General features: G+C 43.7%; 1 protein-coding gene across 2 annotated transcripts in view; it reads right to left on the reverse strand.

The window, feature by feature from the left end:
* RAD51B (RAD51 paralog B) overlaps nt 1-22,440 on the reverse strand; it is a gene marked incomplete at its 3' end in the record, with an annotated part of 683,831 nt that overhangs the window by 115,530 nt on the left and 545,861 nt on the right. For both annotated transcript variants that reach the window (XM_082649495.1, XM_082649494.1), the window contains exon 8: nt 13,249-13,352. In XM_082649495.1, the coding sequence (XP_082505621.1) occupies nt 13,249-13,352 (104 nt within the window). The remainder of the gene's footprint in view (nt 1-13,248; nt 13,353-22,440) is intronic.

Consider the following 22,440-nt stretch of genomic DNA (forward strand, 5'->3'; position numbering starts at 1 on the left):
AAGTCCCTCCAAACCTGTATGGCAAACCCCTGCCCAAGAGGGCCCTGTAGAGTACAAATCCGATGTCATGGCCCTGCTGGAAGTCTCTGTGGGGCTTCCGAGAGCCTTTGGGATCAAGTCTGATTTGCCCTCCCTTTCCTTGCTTTGTCTTTGTACACAGGCCCCATTTCCCCACCCCCACCCGTCGCAGAGACACCCACCTACCCTCCCCAGTAGCAATAAAGAAGGACCATTTGCAGTTCTCACCGCGGGGCCTTTGTTCATACAGCTTCCTCAGCCTCCTTCCCCATCCACCTGGCAAGTACTGATACGCCTTTCAAGTCTTATCGGTATCTCAAACATTACACCTTCCTCTGAATCCTTCTCTGACTACACCTTCCCTGGTGAGGATTCTGGCCACCCCAGTACTGATGCCCACACTCTCTTCTGTTGAAGTTCCCTCAGCTCCTTCTCGTATGTATTTATGTCTGTCGTCCTCTACTAGGTGTTTTCCCTCTGCTGCATGGTTCTTCAGGGCAGGAAATCGGGCTTTATTTGACTTCATATTCCCAGCATTTGGCACATATATCTACCCAGGAAAGATCTGAAGGTAGTAAAGGAAGGAGGAGGGAGAGAAGGATGGAAGGAAAAGGGAGTGTCAAATACTAACTAGTCTAGTCTAGATAAAAATAGAAGAGTTATAAGAGGATCCACGTCTATGGTTAGAGCACACACAAAGGACTCTTATTACAATTACAGGCTCTAGAAGATTTATTGCTAAAGATTTTAAGCTGTAATGTATACCATTTCTTAACTGAGGAAAAATATTAGATTTCTAGGAGAGAAAAAAGTGACCAAGACTTCACAGATGCTATGGCCGGCGCTCAGCCAACTTGTCTCAGTGGGTTTTCTTTGAAAATACCTGGCCTTTGGACAACCACAACATGTAATGAGACCCCCTATGCACAGGGGTCCTAGAGACAAATGAAGCCTTTGGTAGAGATGTCTGCTGTTTAATAGGTTAGAGGCTGGCTCTTGGGCAGGACTAGCCTTTTGCAGGCAATGGGATCAAATGCTGACACGCTTTCAGCAGAGGCAGTCACAGGGATCTTGGAGCAAGGTCTAATGGGAAAAGGGGGAAAGAGGGGTAAAAAAAAGGTAAGGTTAGTTCCAGAATGGAGCCCCTAGTAGAAAATGGAGGTCAGTCACTAAGAAGAGCCTAACATTCCATTTAAAAAAAAAAAAAAAAAGGTTCTGATGAACCTAGGGGCAGGACAAGAATAAAGATGCAGACATAGAGATTGGACTTGAGGACACAGGGAGGGGGAAGGGTAAGCTGGGACAAAGTGAGAGAGTGGCATGGACATATATACACTACCAGATGTAAAATAGATAGCTAGTGGGAAGCAGCCGCATAGCACAGGGAGATCAGCTTGGTGCTTTGTGACCACCTAGAGGGGTGGGATAGGGAGGGTAGGAGGGAGATGCAAGAGGGAGGGGATATGGGGATATATGTGTACATGTGGCTGATTCACTTTGTTGTGCAGCGGAGACTGGCACAGCATGGTGGGGTAATTATACTCCAATACAGACGTTAAAAAAAAAAAAAAAAGAAGAGCCTAACATTCCAATGCATGACCAGTACAGGACTCTATGTCTGCAGAGAATACTGTCTAAATAGCTACAAACAAGAGAGAACAGCGTGGTATGAGCACAGCTGTCAAAGGGGTGAGGCCACATTGGATCTACTGAACTTGTATTTTAAGGAGGCACCTGTAAGAGAACACAGAACAGCCAAGCCTTCCCATTTCACTAGACAGTGACTGAATCTTCCTCAGGGTCCTGGGATAAAACTTCCAGAGAAGAACTGACAACTCAGGAAGGATTTAAAAGGTAAACCATGGCACTGACTACTCTGTGGGGAAAGTGAGTTTGCAAGGAAAGCGTAAAGAGGCAGGTATGGCTTATATGTCATTCTGCATCGTCCATGAGGGAAGGGATGTCTCCCCACCACCGTACCTCCTAGCCTGCAGGTTCTCACTGGAGGAGACCATGAACAGGTACATGATCTGTCCCCACTGTGGGCAAGAATCCACAGAGACTATCTCTTTCTGCTTTGACGATACATGGCAGAACACTGAAGCCAAATCGGAACGTGGAGAAGACTCTGGCTGGAAAGGCCAGAACTCGGAAGTTGAGAGAGCAAGGGCCAGGATGCCCCCTGAATGGATGGCGAGATCCAGAGGACCATGTCCCATGGAGCTCATTCTTCCTCAAGGGTGTTCCGTTGCCACCCAGAGCCACATTGTCATAGGAAATAACTAATGATTATTTAACAGAGATAGACAAAGCTCTCTTAAGACAATGACTCATTTCACTCTTTGAAGGAAGCATTCTACCTGATACAACCATTGAAGGTGGCCACACCCCAGTGGCTGAATGGAGAAATGTTCAGCAATTAATTCCAAGCAGTGTGTGTGAATAATCTTACATTAACATGGGGCTCAGGACAGGATAATGGTTAAGAACAGAAGCATGTAGGGAAAAGAGTGTGTATGTATGGGGGGACCCCCTTAGAAGCTATGTGATTCAGAGCAGTTTTTAAAAGCTCTGTAAACCTCAAGATGCTCATCTCTAAAGTGTACCTAGTAACACATCTCTCACAGGGTAGTTGTGAGGCTTGAACAAGAAAATGCCCACCAAGCATTTAGCACAGCAACTGGCACAAAGGAAACTCTCAATAAATGGTCGGGTAGACCGAGCAAAGCAACCGGAAAGCCAGGGCTGTGGAGACTTCGGGTGATCTGTGCTCAATCCCTTCCAGATACACCAGATGCTTCAATTCTAACTTTTAGAGGTTTTTATTGATGTGCCTCTTTCTGGAAGCCTGACACTCAGAGAATTTTGTTACTTCGAGTCATGGATCATAATCCCTGCTCAGCCTCTCATTGCCAAGTCTGAGTGGAGGATTCAGCAAGTAGGCAGTGGGCAGGGCCACTGTAGCTTGGCTCTGCAAAGGTGTTCTCAAAATCACAGTCCCTTTGGTAACAATAAAACAAGGGTCCAAGACTCAAGCACACATGTTCTTTGTCCTAGATGCCAGAACTCTTAAGCACTGCCAAGCCAAGAAGTGAAATTTTCAGAAAGAGACCCTCTGTGGAAAAATCTCTGCTTCAGGCATTTGAACTCTAAGGCAGTTGCCAGGAGCCACTGACCGACTTAAAAATCCAGGGAAGGTGACTGGAGGGTGGGTGTGCAGAGAGGAGCAACAGGCTAAGAGGAAGGTTGAGGGAAGGAAGGAATCAGCAGGTCAACTGTACGGTAACTGAAAATCCCAGATTACCTAGATCAGCAGACATCAGGAAAGCTCAATGAGTTATATTGCAGCTGACAACCAATCATGCATCAGATAACGTTTAGCATATCATAAAATGTTATGGTAACACAACTGGACTTACATACATTCAAACCAAATGCTACAGACATATCTGATTCATTTTCCCTCACACCTCCATCATGTAAATCCTTTGCTTTCCATGCCCCTACACCTAATTTCATAAGCCATTAAGATTTTGCAAGGGCCTGAACCCCACCCCGTGCACTGTTCCAATTAGGCTGAAATGCAAACCAGTACTGTCCCACGCTGCGACCCTCACAGCCACAGCTGACCCCTGGGAGAGAAGCAGAGGTCACAGGCCCAGGCTGTGCACCACCGCAGGCAGGCATACTCCCCCATCCATAGCAACCAGACAACAAGTTCTCCAAGGTGGACCTTGCTTAGGCCACACATGTGACAAGCTGTGCTTTTCAAATCATATACACAGACAGGGCAGGCAGCATTCAGTCACATGCCAAGAGTCACAAGCCCATCCTCTCCTTCCTAGTGTCCCTGCCCCAGAGTGAGAAGTGCTGCTCTAATATGTAATTCAGTAAGCTTTGGAGGTAAGCTAAATGACATTCGCGATCCAGTCATCCTCACGGAAAAGTCAGAGAGAAAAATAATAAGGACTATCCTTTGTAAGCCAAAAGAATCATCACTAAGTCAAGGCTTCGTTTTCTAGCATCTCACTTTATTCCTAAATTAAAAATAAATCCCTGCATCTCAGAGAACATGGCATGGCCAAAAACAAAAACAAAAACACTTAAGCTCCGGAGTTACACAAACTTGGTTTCAAATCTCAATACTACTACCGGATACACATCATTTATCCTCTTAGCTCGGTTTTTCTGTTGATAAAAAGGTAGATGATGAGATCTATGCTAAAGGGCTGTCGCGGGGGTTCATGGAAAAATGTACATGGAGTTATCAAATATGACACCCACAAAGGTAGGTACTCAGTAAAGGCTAATAACCCCCTTCTGTTCCTGAAGATTAAAGAGGCTTTAAATTAGTGTTGCCTGGAGCACCAGAACAGAGAAAGGATGTTCTTCAATACCAAACAGTGGGACTCCAAGATGGTAGAAAATGGGTCCCCCCAGGGCCTACCTCCTGCCTCCTTTCCTCTCTCTGTCCCACTCTTGACTTTTCAAACTAAAGATGCAAAGACTAAAAAATATAACTACAAAGCTTCTCCCATGCTAAGAAGACCAGACACACGAAAGACCAGAGAACTCCAGTTCTCTCAAACCATTGCACACCTTTAGCCTACAAAGATAGGCAACAGGAAGCTCAAGATTTTAAGGGTTACCCTCCCTGAGCACAAACGACAGTTGCAGGAGAGGGGCAATGAGAGAAGCCAGACTTGCTTGCAGGATTGTCTGTAAGTCATTCCACTGGGAAGTCCATGCTCACGGTGAAGTTCAACTTGGAAAAAGTCACTTATTCACATGTCTGGGCCCAAGAATTTAAAATGCTAACTTTTATCTGGTAATTCATTGCAATGTGGGGTGGGATGGTGCCTTTCAAAAATATTTGTCTGCAGAGTTCTATAGGACCTTTTCATGAACCACTGAAAGTCAGAGGAAATATAAGTATCACATTGCCTGCAAACCTAGTAATTTGACTGGGTTGAGGACTTTTTTGCCCAGAGTTTTCCTACTAAAAGTCAGCAAAGTGAAAATAGCAACAGATTAGAAGTTGGGAGAATTTAATTCCAGTTCCATTTCTACTGCGTAGTAGTTGTGTGACCCTGAATAAGTCACCCCTAATTGCTCACCCCCCTGTGAAGGGACTAGAAAAGAATGTGGGTCTGAGGACCACCCGTGTGAGAACCACTGGAAGTGCTTACCCTCCCTGAGTGGTCACTGGGGGTGGGGCCTGGGAATCTTCATTGTTAACAAACACCTGGGATTCTTAAATTCACTGTAGTTGACAATCACTGGCTAAGATGATCCCTAGAGGGCATCTCACGCGGGACACTGTCATATTCTAAATGCTTTCGTTCTAGTGAAAGTGCTGGTTCATTTGTAAATCAGTTTGTAGTTTATGTAGATATTGAATCTTTCTCTCGCCTTTGCTTTTCCTAACCAAAGATGTTGCCTCGTTTCCTTCTCACTCATAGCTAACCAACCAAGGCTAAAATACAACATCCTGTCCAAACTTCATTTTCAAATGAGCCAAATAAATGTCAGCATCCTTGATTTCCAGGTCACTGCCTTGTCCAAGAGATCTTGTAGCTGTTTCCTATGTTGTTCCTATGTTTCCTTTGTCCCTAGCCTGACAATGAGGTCTTCAGTTTGGCTCCAAAGCCCTGCGTCTCTTCTACTTACTACAACGGCTGAGATTTCCCTAGAAATCTCTCGTTCATCTATTTGCCCTGGTTTACTTAGCAAGTTAGAACTGAGAGGGTCACTGAATAAGGAGATTTGGTACCAGACAGTGTGTAAAAATAAAACTAGTCAGAGCTGGAGGAGAATGACGGAGGTGACAAAACACCTGTGAAATGAGTGGCTCATCACAGGGGAAGTCACCTAAACATTCAGTGACTGGACCGCCCATCCAGCCCCTGGCAGTCAGAGACTGTGATCCTCAAAGAGAGAAATGAGGACATGTACTAAGTCTTCCATAAAAACAAATGTATTCAAGTTACAGCAGTATTCTTATTCACAGACACATCCTTTCTACTTTTTGGTGTTAAATTACCTTTTCCTTTTTGAAATGGTGGTAACAATTAATTTTGCAACTCTAATTGATTAAAAAATAAAAGACATTTAAAACTCTATGGTGGTTCCCCAACCCTTGCTTTGGTTTGATTTTTATTTTTTATTGACCTCACGTGGCTCAAAATCTCCTAGGAACATGGGCTCTCTCTCTCAGTAGAGGTACATGGTCTATCACAGCCAAAACATCTGAAAGGGGCACCCCCATCAGAAGCATGGGGGCAGTTGTACCCCTGCATTTTTAACTGTCAATTTCCAATGGAACCTCTTCAAGGGTAAGTTTTCTCTCCTTGACCCCATTTAGAAGTAGTGATTTTTGGAGCACACTGACTTTTTTCAAAGGGAGCCCCATGGAGTTTGGGGTTTTTGTTTTTTGTTTTTGTGAGTGGTGGGAAAGATATTGATATTTTTATTTCGAACGTGGAGATAGAAACAGGAAGTGTGCACTTAGGTACGTGAGTTACCCTTTCTCCGTCAGAGCCTGTCTTTCTGCTCTGAGTCTTAGTTCACTGTATTCATTTGCTGTTATTACATACTTTCAGGTGGAATTTCCTTACATTTTAATACACTTACCTGGTGACCTGAAAAAAGAATCCCTTTAGAAGTCCCCCTTTTGGGTTCCCCTTTTATACATTCTCCCCGTCTCTCAATACCTGTTAGAGCACTTCTGATAGAAGAGTGTAGGCAGCAGGTTAGATTTCTCACTTGAGCAGCTCCGAAAAGGGAGGGAACATTTATACCCAAGGCAATGTACTTGTCTGGGATTCTCTGTTCCCTTTGCTATTTCTGCAGATATTTATGCTTAAAAAGAAATTTCTCCCACCCTGGCAGCACAGCCAAACTTCTCCTCTGGTTGGATCAAGTCACCATGAAAAAAAATGTCTCTTTGCCTAAGACAAGCAGATGAGCTGGGGCAGAAAACAAGGGAACAAACATGATGAATGCCCTGGAACCACTTTACAAAGGTAGAGGGGTACATAAAACTATGACTTGTATCAGGTAAAAACATCATCTCCAAGGTCTGTCTTTGTTTCGGTGAACGTGGATATATGTTTGACATTCCTGTCCCAGAGCTGCCCTTCAGCTTATCTGGGAGAAAAGATTTATCATCTTTTCTTTAGTTATTCAGTCCTTCATTAAGCCTTTCCAACCACAGAGAGGAGAACGTGTAAGACCTGTGGAAGACAGCAGCAAAGATTTCTTATCCTTCCCTTTGGCCAAAGTCCCCAGGCTGTGTTCCCTGAAAGCAGCGGCAGAACCCCTCCCTCGCTCTGCCTCGGTCTGTGTTTAGGTCTCTGGCTTGCTTACACAAAGGAATTCCAACTAGGATTTCAAGGGAAGCCTGGTTCCTACTCTCTCACAGCTCCCAGCAGGCTGGTTCTACCAAAAGATATTCCTATATTCAATATTCTTACAGTATTTCTATAGAAGTATCTGCTTGAATTACAAGGTTTGCTGCTAACCTTTTAAAATGACAATTACTAATACTTTAAAGGAACTCTGACACTGCAAAACTCAAATCCTATGGGGAAGAGTGATTTAAATAAGCAGTATGTCCTTCTGCCTTAAGACTGGGTTCACGTATGATGCAAGGAGTTTGCTTCTGCTTTCTTTTTCATTTTCAAAAGACATGCATTGAATGTGTAAGTGTCAAGCATTTGCCTTGCCTCTGAGGCTACACAGCTAAGATTCAGTCACAGCCTTCAAGAGGCTCACAATTCAGGTTTCACAAATGCAAGACTAGAGACAGGTACTAGATTTAACCGTGGGCAAGACTGAAGGAAGAGGGGCTGATTAGGGCTGCAGTATTACAGACTCAAACACCATCACAATAGTCACAGTGATGGTATTTGAGTCTTTTAATACACAAAACGGACACTGAGCAAAGAATTACATCACCAGAAAGGAAACACTATATACTTCCAAGATGCAAAACAACCTGGGGGCATCCCTGGTGGCGCAGTGGTTGAGAGTCCGCCTGCCAATGCAGGGGACACGGGTTCGTGCCCCGGTCCGGGAAGATCCCACATGCCACGGAGCGGCTGGGCCCATGAGCCATGGCCGCTGAGCCTGCGCATCCGGAGCCTGTGCTCTGCAACGGGAGAGACCACAACAGTGAGAGGCCTGCGTGCCGCAAAAAAAGAAAACAAAAAAAACCTGGGACTTCGAGAAAAGCCTGAGAATTCAAGTAAGAATCAAGAGTTTGAGTAACAGCGTTGGTCTTGTCAACAATTTATTGGGTACTTTAGGCTCTTCCCTCCAGTGTTCTGTAATTTCAAGGTACCTTCTAAGTAGAAGATGAAAATATTATTATAAAGTCCATTTAAATAAACCTCCTATACGAAAAAGTCACCTCTTTCCAATTTGTTGAAATAAGAGAGTCATAATATTTATTTCATCAAGGGGGTGTGAAGCTTAGTTGGGATTAATTTACTTCTTTACTCCTTCCAGGGCACTTAAAAATTTATATAATCCCATATGTGGTTTGTACAAACAGACTTCATGAGGATCTGATGAGAAATAGTATGAATATTTCATCAAGTTTTTTTCATCATTCTTTCAAGTATAGCCACCCTCATTCTAACTTTTCCAGTCCCTGGTTACAAGGCACCTGGTTACTGTGAGAGCTGCCCAAGGGAGTCCTCAGCCAATCCACTCTGCGTGCTGCTGCCTCATTCATCCCCACAGAACCTTCCCTTGCTGTAGCACCCATCCCCTCCTCTACGCTCACTGGATGCTTGACGCTGGTACAGCATGTACTCTTCACATGTTTATCTGTTTCCCCAGGTACACAGTGAACAACTACAGGACATCAACTTATACTTTGAATCTCTAGCATCTTACATAGTAAATGGCAGAGAAGAGCTGATTAAATAAACGTTCGTCAAATGAATGCATACACAAACCCTCTGCTCTTGTTAGGAGGCAAACCCCAGCCTGTGTCTTCTGAACATGCGACTTGCCCTTCTGTTGCTCTTCTTCTGCCGTTCATCCTCACCCCCACATCTTCCCTGTCCTTTCTCACTCACCTAGTGTGATCTATTTAAGGCAAGAGGTTTTCAGCCTTGGCTGCATAGTAGAATCACTGGGGGGAGCTTTATAAACAAAATGAACACTGACGCCTGGCCCCACCGGCAGAGATTTGGATTTACTTGGTTGGGGTGCGGCCCTGGCGTTGGTATTTTGTAAGTGCCCCTGTGGTGAGTGGGAAGTGCAGCCAGGCTTGAGAAACTATGATTTAAAGCGATACTCGGGGCTTCCCTGGTGGCTCAGTGGTTAAGAACCCGCCTGCCAATGCAGGGGACACGGGTTCGAGCCCTGGTCCAGGAAGATCCCACATGCCGCAGAGCAGCTAAGCCCGTGCGCCGCAACTACTGAACCTGTGCTCTAGAGTCCGCGAGCCACAACTACTGAGTCCGCACGCCACAACTACTGAAGCCCGTGCGCCTAGAGCCCGTGCTCCGCAACAAGAGAAGCCACCGCAATGAGAGGCCCTCACAGTGCAACAAAGAGTAGCCGCCGCTCGTCGCAACTAGAGAAAACCTGTGCACAGCAACGAAGACTCAACGCAGCCACAAATAAATTTATTTTAAATAAGTAAATAAATAAGTGATACTCAAGTCCCACCTTCTCCTGAAAAGATGAATGTGCCTCTGATGAGTTTACCTTCCTCTGGCTTCAATGCAGTTACTGTTTTAAACACTTATTAGATCACAAATCAAACACTGCCTGTGACAGTATCTCAGTGTGAGTTTGCTCTCTGACTCACACACTGCATTTTGGTTCATCTCCCGCACCGGACCAGAAGAACCTTGAAGGCAGGAACTGTGCCTTCTACTCCTTTGCATCCCCACGCCATGCACGTGGTGGACCAAAACATACTTTTGATCATTAAAAACAAAAACAAAACCAAAAAACTGAAAACAAAACAAAACCAAACAACCCAGAATCCCTAGTAGAGGCCATTTCAGTTCTACTCTAAGGATATGTCTTTGGTAAGAATAAAAATGCTGCAAAAAGGGTGGGGCAGGATTGAAGCAGAGGAGGGAAAGAGTAAATAAAAGTCAAATGGATAAAAAGCTAAATTAGTCCAAAAGAAAATGTTTCCCAGCTTCTTAAGAGGGTTTTTTTGCAACCCCGAAGCAGAATAAACAAGAGAATTAACTTGGTTAGTGCCCTGATAAGGAGATTTCTTTCTTGGTTATATAATTTTACGAAGTTTCCAGGGTGTAAAGAAAATAATCACCCAGGGAGGACTCCTTACCTTGGACTATACAATTCAGCTCTTGGGTTAATCGGCTCGAAGATCTGCTCAGCTTGACCTGACCCCCTTCCAGCCCTGTGGCCTCAGACTAAGCCTCACATGCAAAAACCCTGTTGTAGAGCTCAGTGTCGTAGAAAGGGGATAAAACATAATCCTTATTGCATAACCTTGATCTTTTGGTGTAGTGGCCTCCGCCTGTGCATGAAAATAAAAAGCTACCCTGGTATCTTCCCCAAGTGGCCGGTGTTCCATGGGTCTGCCTACCCTAGAATGATCTAGGCAAACTCTCCTACTAAATTGTGTTAAAGGGAAATATTTGGTGCAATTACCTTAAAGGGTAGCTTTAAAGTCTTGTTCTGTGTACATATCCCAGAAAAGATTTATCTTCACATGGCTTCTCTACTTGGTCATGAAGTAAGACCACAGGAAGGGCTCACTGAATCATTAGGTACACCCTCTGCTAAATCAAGATAAGGTCATCAGATAGGGATGTGTTTTCTATATCAGGGGTCCCAAACCCCTGGGCCACGGACTGGTACTCGTCCGCAGCCTGTTAGGAACCGGGCCGCACAGCAGGAGGAGAGTGGCGGGCGAGCGAGCAAAGCTTCACCTGCCGCTCCCCATCGCCCCCCATCGCCCGCATCACTACCCGACGCATCCTCCACCTCACCCCCAGTCCGTGGAAAGATTGTGTTCCAAGAAACTGGTCCCTGGTGCCAAAAAGGTTGGGGACCGCTGTTATATATCAACGTTTATCCTAGTTGCTGAGCCACAAATTTAACAACTGGTCCCAAAAGGCATGTACATTTCTATACATTAATTCAATGTATGTTCTTCTGCCTGGGGTGGCCATTTTAACACTGGCCATATTTTACTTTAATTTCTAATTATTGGTTGAAATCATGATTCAAAGACATTTAACTCTGCTCTTGATTGATTAGTAATGATAGTAACAAGTTGTCCTTTGTAGATTAACGCTGCTGACCCATCTAATAGGATATGAGTTGATAGACTGTCACTGATCTAGCCATGCTTTGCTCCCTGTTCTTCTTGTGTCTAGTGGTCTGCATTTGACCTTATGAGCCAAGAACCAAGAGCCACCAAAATCCTCCAGTCACCAAAGGTACCCGAAATAATAGCATGTGTCCTCCCAGCTACTTCTTGTTGACACTGACAAAATGGAAATGACTGGTTAATTTACTAAAGCAAAAGGAAAAGAAAAATGTGGCTCTTTTTATTTACGAATAAATGCTAACTTCTTTATTTACTAATAAATGCTAACTAGAATTAGTAAAACTAGGATCTGGGAACCTGGAATCCATGGTACCATAGATAATAAACTGAATCATCAAATCAGTGTGTACCATCTAAAATCAAAAACAGAGATAAACTACAAGTTTTCAAGGCGTAGGGTTAAGGATCCGTGAAAATGAATGAATTCACAAGGAATTTTGCTTCCTCAAATTAGAGTTTAGGTAGTAGTGCTTGACAGTCCTTAATGATACCCCTGATAGCTGCAAACAAGTATTTAGTTAACATGATTTATAACCTAAGGTACAAACCAAAGGTCATTAGGTTCTACAGGAACAATTTTTTTTTTATTTTTTTTTTTACAGGAACATTTTTGAATGTGTTCCACTGAAAGAGAAGTGATGGATTTAGAACCCAGGACACTTAAATCATCAGGGAAAATGTATCACTGAGGTAATGAGCACGCCAGGGCCTGAAAACTCAAGAATGTTCCCCTAAGTGAAAACAAGCAGCTCTATCTTCTCAGAACATGGCTGACTCAATCATCAAGCTGGAATGTTATTTACACAGTCCCAAGCAAACTAAGAAGAATCCTCTGGTCTGTAACCAAGGGCACTCAGAATGTTATGTCTGCAAAAGCAAAGTTTTTGATGATTCCTGATTCCTTGAAAAAGAGCCAGTTTACCTAATGCAGGTAAATGTTAACAACTGCCTTCCTACCACCTTACCCAGAAAGGACCACCAGCATGATATTTCATGCCTCTTTAATTAATAACTTGGATTTGTTAAATATTTAGCAAGGTGGGCAAGTCTGGCTTCTGAATTCTGCCCCATCTAACAACTCAGAATAATCACCCTGTCTTCTTCTTCCTCCCACTTGCAGGAGGGGTCGTGATGGAACCTGGTCCACACAGCAGGATAAAGTTGAGGTTAGGCATCAGGAAAAATAAACTTCCTAATTACGAAACATTTGACCAAAGGGGTCAGACTGTGGTGTTCCTTTCTTTGGAGTGGGAGGGGAGATCAAGAAAGACGTAGAACGCAACCTTTCCAGATGGAAGGGGGGAATTCTCACCTGAGTCTAGGATAGACAACATAAAGAGACAGCTCTGAGAGTCATCGTCCTTTTGATAAGCTCTGGCATCGTTCAGTACTTTAAACTACTGGTTTATGAGTTAATGCAAAAGTACCCAGGATCTGGGAAGAGTTTATCCACTTAGCAGGGTCTGTGTGGCCTAATTATTTCAAAACATACTAACCTCAAGAGAAGGCAGCATCATTATTTAATTTGTACACAAATTATCTAGCCCTCAACAAATATCAGCTAAGAGAAATGATCATTCATTCACCCTTTAGAGGTAGAGAGTTTGAGATCCCTAGGGGTGTGGACCTTGGTCACTTACAAGCTATTGGCAAACATCGGGGGCAAGCTAACTCTCTGTTTTTGTATTTTTTTCCCTGTGGGTGACTTGTCTCCCCACTTTATTAGAACTGCTATTGAGGTAGGCAGGGAGGCTGGTTTCCTTACCCACCCTCTGACAGTGTTGGCCCAGGACAGACAGCATGGCCAATGCTTTCAGAAGATGAACACTCAGATTGCTGGTATATCTTGTTCCCTGACCTTGACAGTCAGAGAACATTGTCAAAGCACTCACCTGTCTTCTCTCTGAACCAAGGCACTGGAGAATCAGCCGGGTGTTCACACTGTGACTCCAGGTGTTTCCTAGTGCAGCTGTCACACAGCTGGATCCAGAAATGCCTGAAACGAAACAGGGCAAAACCATGATTATGGACGCCTTATCTTGTCATGGTGTTTCACATAAACAAAAGTCCAGTCACTGCTCATTGCTCAGAGAGTACTCGGGAGCCCAGGTCTTTACCACAAAAGTTGATGAAGGAGAGAAGGAAGAGCCTAAAAAGAAAAGCCAGCATGGGTTTCCTTCAGCCTCAATGAAAGTAACCACCACTGGGCTCAGAGATAACAGAGTTATATATCAGTAAGAGGTTGCACTGCAAGGAAGCTTGGAGCCATTGCTAATAATAAAACAAGCCACTCAACATCCATGGCAGAAAAGCATGACCCTACTACATAGAATAAGAGACAGTTATGAAATAGTTTTAGTTTAATAGAGTTGTTAAGACTTTTTCAGCTTGATAAGAGTCTTAATTCAGTTTTCCTTATCAATATGGAAGCGGTGGCATATGTATATAAAATTCCTATGCCATTCCAAGTGCGGAACGTACACGCACCCAGAAGAGGAATCTGGAAGATCTCACCATTTCATATCTAATCTGTATTAGACATTCTTATCCCAAGAGAAACATTCTTTTACTTTCTAAGACTTTCCTATAAGGGGGAGGATCTGAAGTAAAATTTATCCGAGTTTCTAGTCTACACCAAGCTGTACTTCAGCTACTCTCTGACATCTCCAGAGCTTCACTGATCTCTCTTGGCATCACCAGGAGGAACCCATTCCTGCACTCCTCCTGTTTCTTCCTCATTAGAGGCAGGCTCGCAAGTCCCACCACTTAGAAGCCAGCCCCCGCTATCATATGTAGCACATCCTGAGGTCTCCTCCAAACTCCTGTGCTCACTTTGGCCCTGGGCCATGAGATGAGTCTTAGCCTAAGGGGGCATAGTGGCATTTGTAGTTTGCCTTGTATCCTCAAGATGCCATCTCTTTCCAATGAGGAGACCAAGTACCAAAAGGCTGAAGTCCACTGAATCAGCTAAAGCAAAATGAGGGCTTGAGTTTCTCATTCGTTGCCTGCTCAGGGCATCATCTGATATTCACCCCTCTGTGTGGAACAGGAATTCCTCTTTTCTGGGTCAGCATCTTTCAGGGTGGCCTCCCAGCTCTGCATGGTCTTAAGCTCCTGGGATCAAATAGAGCAACAGATGAATGGAGTTCAGTGGTTCTAGGCTGGAGGTGATTCCGTGGGTCACGTCTAGGTGGGAGTGCTGTGGCGTCTAGAGGGTAGAGGCCAGGGATGCTGCTAAACATCCTATGAGGCACAGGCCAGTCCACACCACAAAGAATTATTCAGCCCCAGACAAAATAGTGCCGATGGTGAGAACCCATGGGATAGCAAAAGACATCCCTATGTTTTCTCTGGTTCAAGCAGGTATGGGAACGAACCGGATGGCATCAACATCCAGGGCCTCAATGAACCTGGGGATTTCAGAGGGAGGGAGAATTTAGCGAAGGAAAGAATACAGTTTAGGGTGACCTTGGCTCATCGTGCACACAATTCAAAACACACACGAATTAATTTGAAAACATATAATCTAGACTGTGCTGATCTGATCACACCACTCCCCTAAAATCCTTCCACAGTCCTTGTGCCTGAGGATAAAATACTAACTTCTGAACTAGGTGTTCTGAATGCTTTGTCATCATCTTCATCTGCGTCTCTCTCTGGCCCCATTTCTCTCAATGGATGGTCCCTTAACCTCCTGACTTCTCTGTCCCCACCCTCCTTGACCTGATAAAGCTTCCCCCTCTTCCGGCATCCAATGTACTGGCTTCTTCTGCTTCTCCTTGTATCAACCACGTTGAGTATTCCTTTTCCTTCTCCGCTTTTCTTCTCCCTCTCCCCTTAGTCGTGGGTGGACCTCGGGGAGCTGGCCATGGCCAGTTTTTTCCCTAACACCCACCTGCCTTCAGTGGCTGGGAGGGTAATGTACATCAATAAAGAGGCCAGGTGTCTGCATTTTAACACGTAGAAAGTCTTCACTACCACAAACAGATGTACTCTCTTCCATTTTTCTTGAAATACATGACCCTCTCAGTCTGTCTTTCATTTCCCCCTTTTTGATAGAGACACATAACAGAAAAGTATTTTCTGCTTTAAGAAAACCAACACTGCAACGGCAGTGGCCACTGATGTTCCTTTTTCTTGCATTTTTGCCAAAAGCTTTGTCGAGATAATTCACATGTTGTACAATCCAGCCATTTAAAGTGTACAGTTCAATGGTTTTTACTATATTCAGAGTCGATCAACCATCACTACAATCAACTCTGGAACATTTCATCACCCCCCAAGAAACTCCATATCCCTTAGCCATAAGCCTCCAGCCCCTCTTTCCTGCCCTGCAGCCCTAGGCAATCATTAATCTACTTTTTGTCTAAATATTAAGTGTTAGGAGATGACGGGGAGTAGTGGAGACTGTGGTGAATTAGACATGATCTCAAGGGGACAGCCCCTGTTCAGCTCCAGCTGCTGTTGTCACATGGCAATATGAGTTCACGGTTAGCCACACCTTTTGATCTTTTAATTTTTAAAATCAACACTTTAAGTACAATCTTCTGATTGGAAAATGTTGGCTTATTTTAAAAAATTTTAAAAACACATAAATAAACATGCTGATGAGCCACATATGAGTCATTCTCACCAAGCTTGCAATGTCTGCTCCATATGGCATGTCCTCACTGTTGACAAGGACGACACCCACAGGTGGATGATTTCTAAGCCTTTGTCTCAACCTCCCACTTAACCTCAGCACCTGTCCCCCATTTTCAACCACAAGATCTTCCTGCCTGACATAATGAATTTGGGCACCATAAACTCAGTATCTTCAAATTGAGCTCATCCCTTCCTGTATAAACGTACTCCTCCTTCTTTGGCCTTCCAGTGAATCTGGCTTGAAACCTCAGTTCCATTTAAAAATGTCTCCCTCTCCTGTGCTTCTCAATTCCAAGAAACTGTGAAGACGGATTGATTTCCCTGTAAAGTCTCACTTACATCCATTCACCCCACCCCAACCTAGATCAGACCCACATTAGCTTTCCCCTGGGGGGATGGCTGCTGTCCCTTTCTCGCTGCTCTCCACGCTCCTGTCAGTTTCTCCCTACGAAAGCATCCTCTCTTCTACCGCCCGATTAATCTCCCCAAGCACACATCTAAGCGCGCTGCCCTGCCACTATGATCAGCCTGCTCAGAAACTTTTGGCGGCTCCCAAGTGCCTTTAAAGAGTTCTAAATTCCTAAGACTGGCATTCTTGCAGCTGTGCCCGACCTGCCTCTCCACACCTCTTCCCTCCATCCCACTTCATAAAGACTCTGCTCCAGTTTAATCACTCCTTCCTCGTGCCGCCTCCACACCTGAATGCCTCTATGCCCATGCAGTCTTCAATACCACTTCTGACACGCCACCTCCCTGATCATCACAGAAATAATGCCTTCCTCCTCCAAACGCCCATAATACTCAGCTCACTCTCTCACATTACCGCCATTTTTTAATCCTGTGGTATATGACTTGCGTGCTTTTCTGACCACCCCTAATGTATATTTTAAGAGGGCCAAATCCATGTCTGATTTATGGTAGTATGCCTGAATCACGAAGTCTGAGACCCAGAGGATGCTTCATAAATAGTGGTTGAATAGTCAGTAAGTTATTCTTACTAAACTTTGAACCATGGTATATATTTGTTTTAGCAGCGGATTTACATTCTTAATTCTACCTTGCTTAAGCCAAAATTAATAGATTTACATTTTTCAAGCAAACTCTAGAAACTTGTTGCTTCAATGCCCACTAAGTCATAGCATGAAGTGAGCCTGAGTTTGCCAAGAAGGAGCTACGTGTGAATAATTAGGAGCTGCTAATTAGTTAAGCACTCAACAAAAATCTGTGGTGATACGACTGTAGGTGCACTTCCCAGGCCTAGAAGATGTTTATAGGGGTCAGAGCCACAATTGACCAAGAGTGGCTATTTAAAGAATTCCATGTGCCCAAACCAATGAAAACAGTATTAAAAAAAGTACCCACATGCCTGGCTGCTTGTCAGACAGGTAAGCTGGGGTTCTTAACCAAGGGCCATGAGTGAAAATAACCAGGGAGAAGTTTTCAATGGAAACCTTAAGTGGGCAAGCTTGAGGAGATATATCTTCAGGAGTGCTCACAAACATTAAGCCACCACCAGAGCAATAACAGCAGGGCCTTGAAAGTTCAATGATAAGGAAAAACAATATTTTTAAAGTGCTATAAGCTAGGCACTAGGTAAGCCCTTTAAATAAGGAGGGCTTACATCTTATTTGAGCTTCATATCTTAGGTACATCTTTTCTGATCCTTACAACCACCCTATGAGGTAGGTGATATCATCATCCCTATTGACAGACCAAGGCTGTAAGAGATTAAGTAATTCTCCCAAGGTCACATGGTTGGTTAATGATAGAGTGAGGATTCGAAACCAGGCTGAGTCTTTTTTTTTTGCAGTATAGTTGGTTTACAATGTTGTGTTAGTTTCAGGTGTACAGCAAGTGATTCAGTTATGTGTGTGTGTGTGTGTGTGTGTGTGTGTGTGTGTGTGTGTATTCTTTTTCAGATTCTTCTCCCTTATAGGTGATTACAAAATATTGAGTAGTGTTCCCTATGCTATACAGGTCCTTGTTGGTTATCTATTTTATATATAGTAGCATGTATATGACTGGGTCTTAACCACTACTCCAATTAGCCTTCTCCAGGCTCATTATGTCAAATAGCTGGCTACTCTGCCAGCCCGGGGTGGGAGTGGGGAGGGGTGGGTGGCTGGGAAGGGCCTGAAGAGCCCAGAGGCCCATCTCTGGGAAGACACTGATGGAAGTATGTTGTGAGCATCTTATCAACTCATCTGAACTCTGTGTGTCACTCAGGCTCTACACTCGGCTTCCTTTGTTCTGATATACAGTGATAACCCAGGGCAAGGGGTTTCCAGAAAGACGATGCATGCTCTGGCTTGGCAAGTTATTTAACCTCGCTCAACTGGCCCAGCCACTGGATTCATGCAAATCAGATGGCCTGAAACTGACCCTCTCTGGTTGGAGGCTTAAAAAAATCTGGGCAGGATTGAAAAATATTTTCACTTAATAGGGCTTTGAATATGGAAAAACAATTGAAGGGTGGTTATAGGTGGTGGGATGGCTTGAGAAAGAGAAGTGGGGAAGCTGTCAGTTACTATAAATCTGTAACTTTATTTTCAACTAGAAAACTCAGTGGTCCCTAATGTCTTTTGACTTTTAAGCATTCCTATGTGAGGCTGGCATAAATGATCATTAATGCTGTTTATGGGAAAGTTAAGGTAGAAGGAATCTGCTTACTGGCTTTTCAGGAAAGGTGATTTCCTGCCCAATGACCTAATTGGTCAAGAAATAGATAAGTGAATCTTTTCTATGCTCATTTTAAGCAGAAGGGATAAAAATTGGGGCATTCTCTCCGTCGCTCCTTTTTGATGACTGTGACATTTATGTCTGCCAAGGCAGTATGAGTTCATTGTACTGGAATTTGGTTGATTCCAATACAAATTAAAAAAATCAAGTAAGTGAACTGGGTTTTGAAAATATTTTCAATATTGGGGATTTTTCATTGTCACAGGATTGAGCTTGTAGAAGTGCCTGCTTAAGCCACAGAGAGAAAATCTAATTTATTTATACTGAAGTCAGGTCTCTCTAAAAAAGACAGGGGGAGTATTCATACTCTGCTCTCTCGGAGACCCTTTTAGGTCAGTCAAAGCATGTTCTCTTTCTGTAATTGCTTACCCATCTGTAAAACATGAGTAATAATTCTTGCCTCCAGGCAACCAAAGGTTCTTGGTGACCCTTAGATGAAGATACTTGATATGTATGAATGACAGGAACAATGATGATCAAACACAGAAGATGAAATTCTAGGGAGAAAAAAAGTTTAATCATCACCTTCCACATTTTTTTATTCTTCTAGTAATGAGGCAGGTTAGTAAAGCTCAGGAGTGAAGTGGTTAAAAACAACAGAATTTGGATTCTGGAATATCTTTCATGACTACTATCTTTAGATCCAATTCCCTACTCCTTTGGAGTGGGAGCTGGTTATGAAGACAAATTTCTTACAAGGCAAGAAGCTCTCTCTCTCTGCTCTGTACACAGGGCGTAGTTCTTGTGCAATCAGACTGGAGGAGGATAATCAAGTTGCTAAGTAGCCTTGATTTCCAAAAAGGTAATGGGCCTCTGGTACCAACCAGTGTCAGTGTTCAGAAGGGGGCTGTTGGGGAGCTTTCAGTGAGGAAGCTCCTTCTCTGAAAACATTTCAATTTATGACTCCTGTGCTAATAAGCATTTCTGGGAGGTCAACTTGAATCTCCAGTACATAACATAAAAGTGTGCCCTGCAGCAAAAGGGTCAACTTTAAAAGACTAGACTTTTCCATGTTAAAAAAAAAAAAAAAAAAAACGTGTAAACAAAGCAGTGATTCCCAGAATAGGAACAGAGGGGAAGGAGAAGTTCATGGCTTAAGCGGGCTGGGTATTCTGGACACTCAGTCCCTCCTTCCCCTTTAGATGAAAGACAACTTATTGAGACTAGAAAGAGGAAATTTTAAAAAACGAAAAAGAATTAAAATACTTACAAATGATTTCAGTACTGAAATAAGTTCGGGGAAAGGGACGGTATGTTACCACTGGAGTGGTAATGAGAGGATGCTCCTTCTGACCTCTCATCCTCACATCCTGAAGCGTGTCCTATACGATGCATGATAGCATATGGCCGGCTGCTAGATGGAAGGCAGGACCCTGGAGCTCTATTTCTGACTTAGCTGTGGGCTTTTAATGAGACCAGGTGGGAGAAGAGAGCGATGTAACAAAGAATATCAGAGCAGGCCTCGGTAACGACCGGTTACTTCAGTTCTCTGAGCCTCAGTTTCCTCATCCACGAACAGAAGGGGTTGTTCAAAACTATCTCCAAAGTTCTCGCCTTTTCTAAAAACTTTGAATCTATGGTATTTTAATGATAAGAAATTAGTTCCTCATTCTGGACCTCACTTTTTCCAGGAAGTCTGAGAATGCTCTACTCCACGTGCTGTCTTTGAATGTTTGTGCCCTTACCCAGCACCCATTTAAGCCTGAAGAGAGTGCAGACGTGGGGTCCTTCTCCTAAGAGCAGATTTCTCTCCAAACTAGGGATTTTCTTAGCCAATCCTACCTCCTAAAACCTTTTGATGGGTAAACATGTGTTGGCCAGTGGCCAAGTCCCAGCAAACACAACTTCATAAGGACAAAGCTTAAAGATGGGAGTCTGAGTGAAAGAGTAGGGATTAGAAAGGGATTATCATTCATTAATTTCAGTTTCTCCTGTTTAAACCCAGGCCCATGGAAGCTGCTGAGCTTCAGCATACTGTCGTTTTGGTTGTTGTTGGGTCATTCATTTGGACTGAGGAAGTGACTGAGAATCTCGTTTAGCCCCAATAGAAAGATGAAGTAGGGAAATATTTAGGTCTGCTTTTTCCCAAGTTTCTCAAGTTAGCCTAAGTTACTTCTGGTGGTAGATCATCAGCTCTTTTTCTATTTGATGCAGAAAACCAGAATTTCAGCGACCCACATTGAACAGGCTGACAATCAAAAGGGAGGAGGACTGCCAAGGAGAGGGTATTCGAGAATAAGGATTCAAGATGACCTACAAGCTCCATGAGGCCACAGAGCAAAGGTATCATATAAAAGTGATTGAGACAGGCTCAGACATCTATCCACCAGCAAAATTAATTTCCTGGGGGGCCTGTGCTTCACTAACTGAACCTGTGAAACAGCTGTATTGAGCATGCACACCACTTCCTTGGGTCTTTAAAACTGACAATGGTCTGTAGGTCAAGTTCCAACGGAAGTGATATTTCTGACCTAGCTCTATAAATAGAGCACTGGAAAAAACTCATCAGCTGCAAATGGCCCAGCAACCACACGCTATCTATTAAGTAAGTAACCACAGTATCTGTGCTGCCATTTTAGATGAGAAAAATATTTCTCTTGTTATTTATAATCTTCTGAGCCTTGAGATTCTCAAAATACTTTAAAGCTATTAGTCTTCTTTTAGATGTACAAATAAAGGATCTGAGGCATAAAACCACACAATAACTGCCTCAACAGTATCTGTCCACGGAGGAAGGCCTTCGGCCTGAGTAAAGAACAAGGCTGCTTCACTGTGGGAAAGCAACAGGATTTCATTCCCAATGTCTCTCGGCTACAGGTGAAAGAGGTGATTGCAGTCCAGTCTTTCCCTGCACAGCACATGCAGGCTGGTCCAAGTTTCAATAAAACTCATTACTGAGGAAGGTGAGAAATGTGAAGAAGGCAAGAAAAGGTGGGGTGATCAGAACCTTTGGAATGCAAGAGTTAGAGATGGAGTAATCCTCCACAGCAGAAGGTAGAAATAGAGTCAAGCTAATCGCTAGGATAAAGACTGGTTATGCATCAGCACAAATGACTCAAACAACTCCACTGGTTTTTGTGCAGGGAGGAAATACTTTAAGTTTCCCATAGTCTCAGAGTGGACATGTAGGTTATCATCCAACCAGGACGCTTTTGAAAATGAAGCAGGGACATTTTAGTAAGTATATTGGGATAACAAAGATAAATTGGGACTACTCTGGGCAAGCCAAGATGTATGGTCACCCTACAGAGATATCTCGTAGGAAGTGTCCAGAAATCGGGATAAGGATGCTCACCTTACAAAAAACTGATCATTCCGGAACCCATCTCATTTACCAACCAAAAGTTCTCTAGGGGTTAACTGCACAGGACTTCTTGGCTATGTTGGCAGTGACAATCGTGAAGGTCCTTAAAGACAGCTAGGAAAACATAGGTTTGAGTAGAACAGAACTAGGGTGTCTGAATAGAAAGGAGCAATCTCCCCCGACCCAGCTCAGCTTCCAACATTGCCCAGGAGGCCAGGCCCCTGAACCCTTTCTCCAATAACACAGCTTTCCTCCTGCTATCCTCCATTTAAGGGGGAAAAAAAAAAATCCTGAACAGTGGCTTGCAGCTAGGTCTGCTGACCCTTTGAAAAGAACACTTTAATTAAAAATAATTTCACTCACTAGAGAAAACACATACTATCCTTAAGTAAATGCT

Source organism: Grampus griseus (assembly GCF_964374135.1).
Source record: "Grampus griseus genome assembly, chromosome: 2".
In the NCBI taxonomy this organism is placed as follows: Eukaryota; Metazoa; Chordata; class Mammalia; order Artiodactyla; family Delphinidae; genus Grampus; species Grampus griseus.